The sequence below is a fragment of the Anomaloglossus baeobatrachus genome, chromosome 6, assembly GCF_048569485.1.
Source record: "Anomaloglossus baeobatrachus isolate aAnoBae1 chromosome 6, aAnoBae1.hap1, whole genome shotgun sequence".
Lineage (NCBI taxonomy): Eukaryota > Metazoa > Chordata > Amphibia > Anura > Aromobatidae > Anomaloglossus > Anomaloglossus baeobatrachus.
Window position 1 is genome coordinate 241,758,882 of NC_134358.1, and position 15,069 is coordinate 241,773,950.

The 15,069-nt window shown below is 43.7% G+C and overlaps 1 protein-coding gene across 1 annotated transcript in view; it reads right to left on the reverse strand.

Annotated features, from left to right (window-relative positions):
* The window catches only part of LOC142243872 (uncharacterized), a 41,041-nt gene extending 29,440 nt beyond the window's left edge, over positions 1-11,601 (reverse strand). The window contains exon 1 of the mRNA XM_075316075.1: positions 11,508-11,601. Coding sequence (XP_075172190.1) covers positions 11,508-11,601 — 94 coding nt within the window. The remainder of the gene's footprint in view (positions 1-11,507) is intronic.
* Positions 11,602-15,069: the final 3,468 nt, after the last annotated feature.

Here is a 15,069-nt window from a genome sequence, read left to right on the forward strand (position 1 = left end):
GAAGCGGAGATAGATCCAGCTTTCTTTTGCTAAACCTGCCGGTGTGGGGCTCTCAAAGCCCACGCCACAACACCACAAAAAGCCGCAGCCACGTAGCCACAGTTAGGGCCCATAGCTCACAGGAGGCAAGAAGCTGGAGTGATCTGGCCCAGGCAACAAGCACACGGCAAACGAAGGGGAGTGAGGCTTCAGCAACTTCCCTGGGTGACCCCCATAGGGACTAAAAGTCGGGGTCACCCCAAACCAAAAAGGGCTAAGGAAGGCGAGTTAGTAGTCACCCTCACAAGTCAGCCTGAAGGACACCTGGTTCCCGCCTGGTTCATCCCAGCTACGCCCGGGTTACTCACCCTGCCACCTGAAGTGAGTAAAAACCCTGAAAGACATTCTGCCTGTGTGGAGTCATTCTGCGCCTTGTGGTACTACGCACCTACATCGGGCCCTGGGGCTTGCCTCACTCTCAGGAGGCTATTCCAACTAACTGCACATACCATCAGCCCCAGGCGACCCTCAACCTGCAGTGGCGGTCCCTACTGGCCGCAATACTGAGAGTGGCGTCACGACAAGAAGATCTCCTACCTGTGACCAGATCCAGCTACGTGGAGTCCCTGAAGGTAATGCACCGACACTACACCTGTGGGGCTTCACACTTTTATGGCTGCATCTTTGAACCTCGGGCTAATGCAATATTACTTGTCCTGTTGCTGCTAAAACCCGCTGGTTTTTGGTGCTCTGGGTCAGTGCAATAATTATTATCTTTCTGCTGCTATTTATCATCTTTGGGTTGGTGCAATATATTATACATTGGCAGTGCCATTTATACTTTTCTAGCTCATTATTGAAACACAGCCCATATAGTGCATTTTATCTACTTCTTGCCTTATTTGCACAGGTGGATTTGTCCCACATATCTGATTTATTGCTTTATGTACTGACTGAAGAGGAGTGTAATATCTAACCTTATATTGAGGACCCCTAGTGGTCAAAATATATATATATATATTTATCAATTATGTATTGGTGATACAATTGTGCCTTTGGGTTGCTTATGGATGGAAATAATTTTCATGGCTTATCCCCTTTTTCTTTTTTTGTTTGTTAGTGTTTTTTACTTTGCTGATTAATTTTTTCAATAAAGATATTATTTGATTCTACCTTTTGGCTATTCACTCTGTTCTTTATAGGTTATTTTTTTTTTTAGGAATGAATGTATGAGACTGGATCAGAGCAGTGCAGACCAGGAAGTTTTAGCTGAATTGCAGCAGTATGGACCAGGATCAATGCACAAGGCTTTATTACAGCTGTTTGGATCAGGCTGTTTTAGGGCTGGATGCACGAGGATGGATTAGGGCAGTGTGGCCAAAACTTTTTTAGGGATGGGTGCATGAGGCTGGATTACAGCAGTATGGACCATGCTGCTTTAGGGCAGGATGCATGATGCTGGATTAGTGAAATATGGACTAGACTGTATTAGGAGTGGATGCATGAGGCTGTATTAGGCCTGTTTGGATCAGGCTGTATTAGAGCTGGATGCATGAGGCTGAATAAGAGCAGTCTGGACAGGCTGTTTTAGGGTTGGATACACAAGTCGTATTAGGCATCTTTGGACCAGGCTGTATTACGACTGGATGCATGAGGCTGTATAAGGCCTCTTTGGAAAAGGCTGTATTAGGGATAGATGTACGACGCTGGATTACAGCGATATGGACCAGGCTGTCTTAGGACTGGACCCATGAGGCTGTATTAGTACTGTTTGGACTAATAAACTGTATTAGGACTGGATGTGCAAGGCTTTATTAAGTCTGCTTGGACCAGGCGGTGTTAGAGCTGGATTCTTAAGGCTGTATTAGAGCAGTATGGACCAGGATGGTTTAGGGCTAGATGCATGAGGCTGTATTAGAACAGTATGGATCCAGCTATTTTTGAGATGGATGCATGAGGCTGGATTACAGCAGTATGAACCAGGCTGTATTAGGGCAGGATGCATGAGGCTGGATTACAGCAGTATGGAGAAGGCTGTTTTAGAGCAGGATGCACGATGCTGGATTAGAGCAATATGGACCAGGCTGTAATAGGACTGGATGCACAAAGTTGTATTAGGCCTGTTTAGACCAGGCTGTATTGGAGCTGAATGTATGAGGCTGGATTAGAGCAATCTGAACAGGCTGTTTTAGGGCTGCATGCACGAGGCTGTATTAAAACTGGATGCATGAAACTGTATAAGGCCTGCTTGGCCCAGGCTTTTTTAGGGCTAGATGCACAACTTTGAATTAGAGCAGTGTGGACCAGGCTTTTTTTAGGGATGGATACATGGGCCTGGATCAGATCAGTGCAGACCAGGCTGTTTTAAAGGCCGCTTTACACACAACAACATCGCTAACGCAATGTCATTGGGGTCACGGAATTCGTGACGCACATCTGGCCTCGTTAGTGACGTCGTTGCGTGTGACACGTACGAGCGACCGCTAACGAGCAAAAATACTCACCTTATCGTTGCTCGTTGACATGCTGTCCAGTTCCCAAATATCGTTGCTGCTACAGGTACGATGTTGTTCGCTATGTGTGACACCACAGGAACGAGGAACCTCACCTTACCTGCGGCCGCCGGCAATGAGGAAGGAAAGAGGTGGGCGGGATGTTACGTCTCACTCATCTCCGCCCCTCCGCTTCTATTGGGCGGTCGCTTAGTGATGTCGCTGTGACGCCGAACAAACCACCCCCGATGTCGCTAGCCAAGTAAGTAGTGTGACGGGTCTGAGCGATGTTGTGCGCCACGGGCAGCGATTTGCCCGTGATGCACAACCGATGGGGGCGGGTACGCACACTAGTGATCTTGCTAGCGAGAACGCAGCGTGTAAAGTGGCCTTATGGATATATGCATGAGACTGAATTACAGCAATATGGACCAGGCTGGATGCATTAGGCCTGTTTGGACCAGACTGTTTTAAGGTTGGATGTCCTTTAAGGTTGGATGTTTTAACCTTGGATGTCCAAGGCTGGATTACAGCAGTGTGGACCATGCTGTTTTAGGGCTATATGTATGAAGCTGGAATAGAGCAGTATGGACCAGACTGTTTTAGGGCTGGATGAATGAGTCTGAATTACTTCAGAATGCACCAGGCTGTTTTGGGGATGGATACACACTGCTGGATTAGAGCAGTATGGACCAGGCTGTATTAAGACTGCATGCCCAATGCTGTATTAGGTCTGATTGGGTCAGGGTGTTTTAGGGCTGTTTTAGTGCTGGATTACAGCATTATGGAGCAGGCTATTTAGGGGTGGATGCATGGGTCTGAAATAGTGCAGTATAGACTAGGTTGTAATTGGACTGGATGCACGAGACTGTATTAGATCTGCTTATAGCAAGCTGTTTTATAGCTGGATGCATGAGATTGGTTTAGACCAGTATGAACCAGGTTGTTTTAGGCCTGGATGCACAAGGCTGGATTAGAGCAGTTTGGAGCAGACTGTTTCAGGGCTGTATGCATGAGGATGGATTATGCCTGAATGCTTTATGCTGTATTAGGACTGGATGCATGATGCTGGATTAAGGAAGTCAGCAGCAGGCTGGATGAATGAGGCTAGATTAGGCCTGCATGCACCATGCAGGAATAAAGCAGTCTGCATCAGGCAGTTTTCATAGTGGTGGTAAAACCAGTGTTCCAGCCTTATGTCAGAAGTCGGCATGTCTGTGAGGACTGCGGAAGTGCCTACACCCGAATAGCTTGTTGATTGGCTGCACTGCTGCCTTTCAACAAACTATTTTAACATAGGAACAAAACCCGAACTTGAACATAGATTTTTTTTAAAGTCATTATTCAAGTCCAAGACCCAGATATCCACTGTTCGGTACAAACCCCAAACTTCACAGTTCCTTTCTGTTCATTTGTAGAGATGAGCGAACCCAATCTTTAAAGGACTGGGCCCATACCAAATATTGGGTGTCCGGAGCTTGAACACAAACACAAGCTTTTAAAAAATGTTTGAGTTTGGATGTTGTTCTTATGCTAACCACTTGATTGGTGTGTTTGTATGCGCTCAGTGCTTGGCCAGTGAGAGGTGCTTGTGACGCGCCCATGGGACCTCAGGGCTACTCATCACCAGGCCAGTAGTGTTTGGGGTTGCTGAGACTGACCTGACCCGGCTCGTGGCCCCATCGGTGTCAATAAAAGGGGTGCAAGGGTGACCGGTAGGGGGGATGATGGTAGTTTGCTTTTCAACGCCACCCATGGTATGCGGCCAACGATCAGCCGCCGCTGCGAGATGTTGCACTTCTCCGGTGCTGATAGTCACGCAGCTCAGATGGTCCAGCTCCCCACAGGTAGAGTTCGGCCCCAGGGAGGACGATGGTGAGGGGTAGCTGCTGTTGGTGCCAAAGCATGGGGCAACAGTGCCGACAATGACAGGACGATACCAGAACTGTGGACAAAGTTCGTTTACTCACTGGGTCAGGTCGTCACTCTGGAGTGCATTTATCTGCCGTGAAGGGCCCCAGCCGATCCCGGATGATTCAGAGGCCACCACCGGTGTTGTGGAGTGTGAGACCTTCCTTCCTTGCGCTTGTAGTGTGGATCCCCGTGGTGTGGAGCTACTTGGGGACCCCAGTGTCTTTGGGTTTAGTTCCCATCCCGTTCGCAGGCAGCACAAATCAATTGTGGGCCGACCGTGGTCTTGACTCCTGACTCTATATGCTGCTGTACCCTGGGACCTTTGTGGTTTGCAATGGGACATGAAATCCCCTTCCCCTGCAGATTCTTATGGCGCAATGTGAAGTGTACGCCACCATAAGGTTCTGCACCCTGAATGTGCCGCTCCCAAAGACGCTGTTGGGCTCACCCGTCAGCTACCGTGTTTCTCCTCTGTCTCACCAACTTCACCATCATCTCCTGCTTCTTCCAGTCTGCCTAGTCCTAACTGAAAGAGCTCTGAAGCACACCCTCCAGCAACCACAGTCCTGTGAGTCCCTGATGTTCTGGCACTCTCTGTCCCGGGATAACTCTTTAACACTCCTCCCGGTTGGTCCCTCTGAGGGGAGCAAACCCCTCAGTGACCCTACTTATTCTGTGCCTCAGACTAGTCTCAAGTCAAAACTGTGTGTTCTCTCACTTCCCCTGTGCTACCACCACCTTCCTGATGACTCACCAGTGGCTGGGAAAGACCTGTTATTATGGTGACCACCTTTAGCCCAGTTTCTGTGGGAAAGCACCTGGGCTGTGTGTGTTGTGTAAGTGAAAACCAGTGGTTAACCTATTCCTCCCCCGGGATGAATACTGCACCTTAAGTGAGATGCAATACCCTGTGGTGACTGAGCCTCAGGGGCACCACACTTGCAGTTTCTGAAAGGCTCTCACTGGAAGGTGAAAGCAACATTTTTGGATGCTGTGTGTCCAAAAAAATCCACCCTCCCTCTCTCGGAAATGCTCTGTTTATGGCTGGCTGTATATGGGCAGAAAGTTGAACTGTCCAATCATTGACTTCCATTATTCTTGTTATTCAAGTTGAGAACGTTAGTCCCCAGGACCCATTAACTTATATGAGGATTGGGGTCTGGGAACAAGTTTAGGTGAAGTCCGGGTCCCGAAACGAACTTTTAACTATAGTCTGCCTAAATCTTTCCAAATGAACCTTCAGTGGAAAAATGAAACAATAACTTAACAGAGATAAAATAATAATAATAAGTTAGACATACTTTTTAGATAATTCTTAAAATAATGCTAACTTTTGATTCGTTTATCTCCAATGAACATGCCTGCTTCATGAAACATGTTCTGATTTAATAACTCATTTCAGATTTCATGTTAACACTGTTGTGCTTTGGCTTGATGCATGAAGTTTTTATACTAAAACGAACAGAATTTTCCTCTAAGTTTTACCATATGTGTTTTCAATAAGACGAATAAATGCGTGACAGGAAGGCTTTTAGATTACATGGGTTGTAATACTTCCCTTTCTTTTAAGTTTTGCAGCTTTGAACCCAAAGTGGTTTAGATTTAGGAAGTTTGCTATCAAACATGACTGGAAAAACTTAGGACACTTTTGGCAAATCAAAATCACATAAAATTGATTGTGCAGGTGTAAAGATTGTAGGTGACAAAAACATATTTCCGAGAATTTCATTCTTGATTTATATTAGGGGAAAAAATTGGCAGTTGTGGTACAATATTTCCCTAAAAAATATATAATGATGAGCGTTCAAGTAGGGGAAACATTGTAACATGGTTGGCAGTTTTCTTTCCTGATGTGCATTGAGAATGTAATATATATATATATATATATATATATATATATATATATATATATATATATATATATGTATATATATATATATATATATATATATATATTACACACATATACACATATATATATATACATATATATATACAGACACACACAGTATATATATAGTGTATATATATATATATATATATATATATATATATATATATATATATATTGTACATGTGTGTATATATATATATATATATATATATATATATATATATATCTATATATGTATATATATATATATATATAGATATATATATTGTATATATATATATATATATATATATATATATATGAAAAAAAGAAAATATATATATATATATATATATATACGCACTGGTATATATATATATATATATATATATATATATATATATATATATATATATATAAAAATATATATACAGTATGTGTGTGTATATATAATATTTGCACTGCCCAAGCACTTAAATAAAACAGTTATTCAAGCTGATTCCTTACATCATTTTACACAGGCCTGGCATGTATAATAGTAATGTCTAGCATGCATTAAGTTTAACTATAGTTTCCATGTGCACAGTCACCTTTTATTGCTGTGATAACGTTTAACTAACATCCGCACGCTCTCGTTCTTAAATACAGGGTGGGCATTTTATTAAAATTTATACATAGTTGTTTCTGCAACCTCAAAAATTTATATTTGCAGGACTGTGTGGAAACCTCTCTAATTCATGATAGTGATAAGTCACCGTGCTTGTATATTCACAGTTTTATTGCTAAAGCGCTGTTAGTGCAGGAAGCGGAAGTCTTTTATCCGGAGGCCAGATATTATACAGGCTTACCCAATTAAAGCATTTTCACCTTCCCCTGTCACTCAGTCATCATTCTGAAGTTTACCAGATCAGCAGTCACTACCAATCTTACTGAATTGTAAATTGCTCATTCACTTGCAGTCCTGGTAATTGTGCCTGTATGTAGTATGCATACTGATGAGGAGCAGGTAAGAAGTGATACCAATAATAAAACGTTTAATGACATAGGGAAATATCTCAAATTCAGATTTTAGAGGCCAGGCTCTTTAGGCAAAATTGCAAAAAAAAAACCAAACCCTAATACTAAATTACTGATGTTTTATTGGCTACATGGACTTCACATTCAACATATCTTAAAACGCTTTAACCCCTATCATACATAGGCCAATTTTAATTTTTGAGCTTTGCATGTTTTATTACCCTTTTTGTAAGTCATAACTTTTTAAAATTTGTGTAGCCATGCGAAGGCTTGTTTTTTTTTGCAAGACAAGCTGCAGTTTTGAATGTCACCATTCATTTTACTATACAATGTAGTGGAAAACTTGGAAAAAAAATTCCAAAAATGGTGAAATGGTAAAATAAACACCATTCTACCATTTGTTTTTAGATTTTGTTTTATGCCGTTCATTGTGCAGTAAAAGTTATCTAGTAACATAATTTTTTAGGGCAACATGATTGTAGTGATACCAAACTTGTATATTTTTTTAGTAGTGAAAGCGTTTACAGACAAAGCAGTGTCAAATATAATTTTGATGTCTACTTTTAAAGGGTTGAAGAAAAATAATAATTTGAGTATTTATGTTTATTTTTATTTAATTTCTTTTACGTTTTTTATTTTTTTATTTTTAATTATTGTATGCTCAGCATTTCAATCAACAAGAAAATAAAAAGAGAAATATAGCACTAGCATACTATACACTAGGGCTGGGCAAACTGCAGTCTGCGAGCCACACCCGGCTATTTGGCTGTTCCAGCCTGGGGACCGACACAGTCGAAGAACTAAAAACAGTGGACCACGGGCTGCACCATGCGCCTGCAGTCCACCGCCTGGTATTGATGCTATATGCATCCTAAGGATGATCAAACAAACATCGGAGGCCTTCACAGAACATCAGTAGTTATTGTGAAAAAATATTACACACAAGTGGACTCAGTTTACTAATTAGGTGACTTCTGGAGGTAATTGGTCACTCAGGATTTTATTTAGAGGTATCCTACTACAGGGGGCTGAATAGAAATACACATCACAATTTTTTCATTTATATTTTTAAAATAATTAGAAAACTATTTATTATTTCCTTTCCACTTCAAAAATACTTGCTACTTTGTGTTGGTATATCACATAATATCCTATTAAGATACATTAAAGTTTATAAAAACGTAAACAAATCTGTTTCTCTTATCTGTGTGTAAGCTATTGCTTAAAATTAGAGATGGGAAAACCCAACTGTAAAGTTCGGGGTCCGTGCCGAACACATGGTGTTCATGCACATGATCCCGAACACGAGCTTTCCTGGGAAGCTTGTATTACAGTTCGAGTCCAGTTCGGGTCCAGGAGCTGTAGAAAAAATAAGCACATTATTAAAAAACGTTGTGATTCATACTTACAGGTCCCGTGATTCGTCCTTCAGACTCTGTCTCCCAACGCTTCTGCTTCCGCGTCCGTCTGCTCATTGCTGTGCCACCCGGTAAGCACGTCTGGCTAAAAGGTCCTTCTGTGACAGTGACGTCATACCCATGTGACCATTCACGTGTGAATGTTGTATTACTTCATTGGCTACAGACTGGTCATGTGAGTATGATATCATCAAAGGTCCTGGTGCGCCGTGATGCAAGTTTCGCATCACGTCACGGTGCACAACCTCCCGACAGCAGCGGGTCAGATGCGTTTATTTCCACAGCTGAGGTGCTCCTGTCCTGAGAGTGGAGTGATGCAAAGGGAAACATAAGTGCAATCATACCCTCACTGTCAGCCTGCTACATTGTTCTGTGCAGAGTGATGTAGCAGAGCTGACATGGGTATCTTTGCTTCTCACTCTGTATAGATACTGTCTTGGCACAGTGATGAAGCAGAGTTGACATTGCTCTTTGCTTCTCATTCTGTATAGACACTGTCTGTGCACAGTGATGAAGCAGAGTTGACATTGCTCTTTGATTCTCACTGTGTTTAGATTGTCTGTGCACAGTGATGAAGCTGACATTGCTGTCCCAGTGAACTATGTCAGACTAAAGCAGGCTTTACACGCTACGACATCGCTCAAGTGATTTCGTTGGGGTCACGGAATTTGTGACGCACATCCAGTCGCTTTAGCAATGCCGTTGCGTGTGACACCTATGAGCGATTTAGCATCGTCGCAAAAACGTACAAAATCGCTCATCGGTGACATGGGGGTCCATTCTCAAATATCGTTACTGCAGCAGTAATGAAGTTGTTCCTCGTTCCTGCGGCAGCACACATCGCTCCGTGTAACACCGCAGGAACGGGGAACCTCTCCTTACCTGCCTCCCGGCCACAATGCGGAAGGAAGGAAGTGGGCGGGATGTTCGTCCCGCTCATCTCCGTTTCTCCGCTTCTATTGGGCGGCGGTTCAGTGACGCTGCTGTGACGTCGCTGTGACGCTGAACGAACTGCCCCCTTAGAAAGGAGGCAGTTCACCAATCACAGCGACATCGGAGGGAAGGTAAGTCCGTGTGACGGGTCCGGGCGATGTTGTGCGACACGGGCAGAGATTTGCCCGTGTTGCACAACCGATGGGGGCGGGTACGCACGCTGGCGATATCGGTACCGATATCGCAGTGTGTAAAGCGGCCTTTTGGATTGCTTTTATAATAAAGATGGAGTCTCTAAATGTTCTTTTTGTTTTATTTGTAATTAAAACATTTTTCTAATAAAAACATTTTTCACTGTGTTGTTTTTTTTTTACTGTTTCCTAGAAATTTATGATGGCCATGTCTAATTTGGCGTGACACCATAAATTTCGGGCTTAGTACCATCTGACAATACAAAGCTGGTATTAACCCCTTTATTACCCAGCGAGCCACACGCCACCAGGGCCGCTGGCAGATTCGAGTAACGCGCCTGGAAATGGCGCTAATAAACAATGCGCCAATTCCAGGGGCGGATGTGGGATGCAGAGAATCCCAGCCCCCAGCAGCCTGGCTTAACCTGACTGGCGATCAAAATACGGCGGGAGCCCATGCATGTTTTTTAAATGGGCTTCCCTGTATTTTGATTGTCAGCCAAGGTCAATCAGGCAGCGAGGGTTGTCAGCCCGTAGCCGTTTGCTTTATCTAGGCTGAGAATAAAAAATACTGCGGGGCGCTACGTCTTTTTTTTAATGATTCATTTATTTTTTCAGTACTGTGATGTCAGGCAATCACTGACCCGACACAGAGAATAGGCATCTGTGATTGTCTGTTGGAGGAGGGGACAGCCATGTAGTCTTGTAAATTGCTTTTTTATTCTATAAATTACTGACAGCATGGCTCCAAATTTCCAAGCAAAACATTTTGCATGTATTTTCTGACTATAGTAGTACACAATAGATAGTTGTATAAAAATAAATAATTTAAAAAAAAATGACATAGCGCTCCACGGTATTTTTGGTCCTCAGTGCATATAAAGCAGACAGCTACGGGCTGCCACCCCCATCTGCCTGGCTTCACATTGGCTGGCAATCAAAATGCAGGGAAGTTGTTTTTTTTAGTTATTTAAAAAAATAATTAAAAACGTTTTTTGGGCTCCCACTGCAATTTCTATTGTTAGCTAAGGGTAATCCAAGCAGCTACTGGCTGCTAACCCCCACTGCTTGGTGTTACCTTCACTGACAATGTAAAATGCAGGGAAGCCCTTTTTTTGCCAAAAAACTGAAACAAAATGATGTGGGCTTTGCCATATTTTTGTATGCTAGCCAAGTACAGCAGGCAGGTATGGGCTGCTCCAACCCCCAGCTGCCTATTTATACCCGGCTTAGAACCAAAAATATAGGGAAGCCCTTTGTAAGTATTTCATGAATTTCGTAAAATTATAAAAAAATTACTTGGGCTTCGCCCAATTTTTGTGTCCAGCCAGGTACAACTAGGCAGCTGGGGATTGGAATCCTCAGCGCAGGGTGGCCCAAGCTTCCCCCCCCGCTACGAATTGCAGTCCGCAGCCGCCCCAGAAAATGGCGGTTTCATAGAAGCGCTATCTTCTGGTGCTGTACCAACTCTTCCAGCGGCCCTGGTGTCAGGTGGCATGCTGGGTAATAAGGGGTTAATACCAGTTTGTTTTACCAGCTGTTACACAGCCCGAGATTCTTAATGTCATAACAAGTTTAACCCGGCCATTAAGAATCTCCAATAAAGGGTTAAAAAAAGACATCACACAGACACACTTAGAAATAAATACACAGACAACTTAGGGACTGCATCTTTATTACTTCATCTTACCCTTCCACGATCCTGGTCTTCTTTCTTCTGCCACCAATCTATCTCTGCTATATCCGACAGCACAGTGGATAGGAAGAATGCTGCTGCTTCCCATGCTGTGTAATCGAGCAGAGACTGCGGGTTCGTAAGCGGTGACGTCACCGCTGCCACCGCTGCCACTTGTGCCAAAGTTACTATAGCAAAGGTGATCTGTTATCACCTGATTGCCGACGCCGCTATTCACCGGCTGTGGCATTAGTGTGTGGCAGCCAATCCCTGCATGTGGTCTGACTCTGTAAAGAGTAGAGATGAGCGATGTTCGATTAGAACCGTTAGCCAATTTCAAATTCGAGTGATTTTGGGCGGTGTTTGAGTCATTCGACGAACTTGAACGATTTTGTTCGAGTTAGGCTGTTCGAGTTACCATTCGATAACAATTCGATCACCAAAAGCGTGGCTTTTCACAGTAAGTATGTGCGCACGTTGCATATCTGCATGCGTCCTGCGTCCCCAGCACAATCCCTCTCTCTTTCCTACTCACCGATCAGCTGCACGGCTGTCAAAAAGCTCCGGCGGCTTTTCCTCTTATGAAAATTGCTGCCGCTCATTATTCAATCTGGTATTTCCTTCTTTCCCGGGAAAAAAATCGGAGCAGTTCACGGAATGAGGCTGCATTGCTCTCTCCTCTCTCTCTCTTCTCTCTGTCTCTTTTTCTCTTTCTCTCTCTCTCTCTTTTTCTCTCTTTTTCTCTCTCTCTCTTTTTCTCTATTTCTCTCTCCCTCTCTTTTTCTCTCTCTTTTTCTCTCTTTTTCTCTGTCTCTCTTATTCCTCTCTCTCTCTTTTTCCCTCTCTCGTTCCTATTTGTAGCTGAATAATTTCCTTCTGGATTTTCTACTGCAATACAGAGGTCAAGATTACCAAATCTTCCTATGCTTTTTATTAGAGGCAGTGGCTCAATGGGTAGAGCTACTGCCTAAGGATAATAAGTTCACGAGTTCGAATCCTGGCCATCCCGTTAAAGAATTTAATTTATTTTACATTATAATTATTATTTATTTATAATTATACTTTAATTATGCACTGAGGGGAGGAGCTGGACATCAGCTGTGAGCCGCGGGACACACCTTTAAAATAGGACCAGTTCACGGAATGCGGCTGCATTGCTCTCTCCTCTCTCTCCTCTCTCTCTTCTCTCTCTTTTCTCTCCTCTCTCTCTTCTCTCTCTTCTCTCTTTCTCTTCTCTCCTCTTCTCTCTCTTCTGTCTCCTCTCTCTCTTCTCTCTCTTTCTTCTCTCTCTCCTCTCTCTTTCCTCTCTCTCTTCTATCCTCTTCTCTCTTTCCTCTCTTCTCGCTCTCTCTTCTCTTTTCTCTCTTTTCATTCTCTTTTCTCTCTCTTTTCTCTCTCTTTTCTCGGTCTTTTCTCTGTCTTTTTTCTCTCTTTTCTCTCTTTTTTCTCGGTCTTTTCTCTGTCTTTTCTCTCTCTTGTCTCTCTCTTTTCTCTCTCTCAGACCTGGCAATGATCAGCTGATGCGGTCACCTGACGGAATCAGCTGACACTATATCACTGATGCATCAGCTGATTGTATAAAAGCCGTTTATACAATCAGCTGCTGTGTCTTGTGATTCAGGTTCTTGAACCTGACACATCATCTGATTGCTTTACCTTCCAGTAAACCGACCAGATGATATTGGATCCAGATTGGACCCTTGACCCAAGATTACTGCAGAGGGGGGGTCTTTATTTCAATAAAAATGGAGTCACTAATTGTGTTGTGTTTTACTTCTAATAAAAATATTTTTCTGTGTGTTGTGTTTTTTTTTATCTGTACTAGAAATTCATGGTGGTCATGTCAAATATTGCCGTGACACCATGAATTTCGGGCTTAGGGCCAGTTGATAATATACAGCTAGCCCTAACCCCATTATTACCCAGTGAGCCACTCGTCACCAGGGCAGATGGAAGAGTTGGATACAGCGCCAGAAGATGGCGCTTCTATGATAGCGCCATTTTCTGGGCAAGCTGCAGACTGCAATTCGCAGCAGGGGTGCCCGGAAAGCTTGGGCACCCTGCACTGCGGATTCCAATCCCCAGCTGCCTAGTTGTACCAGGCTGAACACAAAAATTGGGCGAAGCCCACGTTATTTTTTTTTTTTAATTATTTCATGAAATTCATGACATAATTAAAAAAAAAAGGGCTTCCCTATATTTTTCGTTCCCAGCCGGGTACAAATAGGCAGCTGGGGGTTGGGGGCAGCCCGTAGCTGCCTGCTGTACCTGGCTAGCATACAAAAACATGGCGATGCCCACGTAATTTTTTGGGGGGGGGCAAAAAACTGCATACAGTCCTAAATGGAGCATGCTGAGCCTTGTAGTTCTGCAGCTGCTGTCTGCTGTCTGTCTGAATGGAGGAGAGCAGACAGCAGCTGCAGAACTACAAGACTCAGCATTCTCCATCCAGGACTGTATGCTGGAGGGGAAGGCATGGGGAACAGAACTCCAAGGCTCAGCATACTTCATCCACTAGCGTATGCAGGGGAACAGACTGCAGCTGCAGAACTACAAGGCTCAGCATGCTGCATCCAGGACTGTATGCTGGAGGGAAAGACAGGGGGAGCGGAACTACAAGGCTCAGCATACTCCATTCATGAGTGTATGCAGGAGAGCAGACAGCAGCTGCAGAACTACAAGGTTCAGCATGCTCTATTCACTAGTGTATGCAGGAGAGCAGACAGCAGCTGCAGAACTACAAGGCTCAGCATACTCCATCCAGGACTGTATGCAGGAGTTTTTTTGCCCACAAAAAAATGACGTGGGCTTTGCCATATTTTTGTATGCTAGCCAGGTACAGCAGGCAGGTATGGCTGCCCCCAACCCCCAGCTGTCTATTTGTACCCGGCTGGGAAAATATAGGAAGGCCCTTTATTTAATTATTTCATGAATTTCATGAAATAATTAAAAAAAAAAATGACATGGGCTTTGGCCCATTTCTGTGTCCAACCAGGTACAACTAGGCAGCTGGGCATTGGAATCTGCAGCACAGATTGGCCCGAGGTTTCTGGACCCTTCTGCTGCAAATTGCAGTCTGCAGCCGCCCCAGAAAATGACACTTTTATAGAAGCGCCATCATCTGGCGCTGTATCCAACTCCTCCAGCGGCCCTGGTGACGGGTGGCTCGCTGGGTAATAATGGGTTAATACTAGCTTTGTTTTACTAGCTAGTATTAAGCCAGAGATTCTTAATGTCAGGCAAGTTTGACCCACCCATTAAGAATCTCCAATAAAGGGTTAAAAAAAAAGACACCACACAGAGAAAAAATACTTTAATAGAAATAAATACACAGACACACTTAGAGACTCCATGTTTATTACTCCCTCTCACCCCTCCACGATCCTGGTCTTCTGTCTTCTTTCTCCTTCCACCCATTCAGCTCTGCTATATCAGACAGCACTGCATGGGAGGAAGACGCTGCTGCTCCCGTGCAGTCTAATCACTCAGTGAGTGAGCAGAGGCTGCGGGTTGTAAGCGGTGATGTCACCGCTGCCTCCATTGAAATAGTAATCTGACAGGCGGGTTACTATAGCAA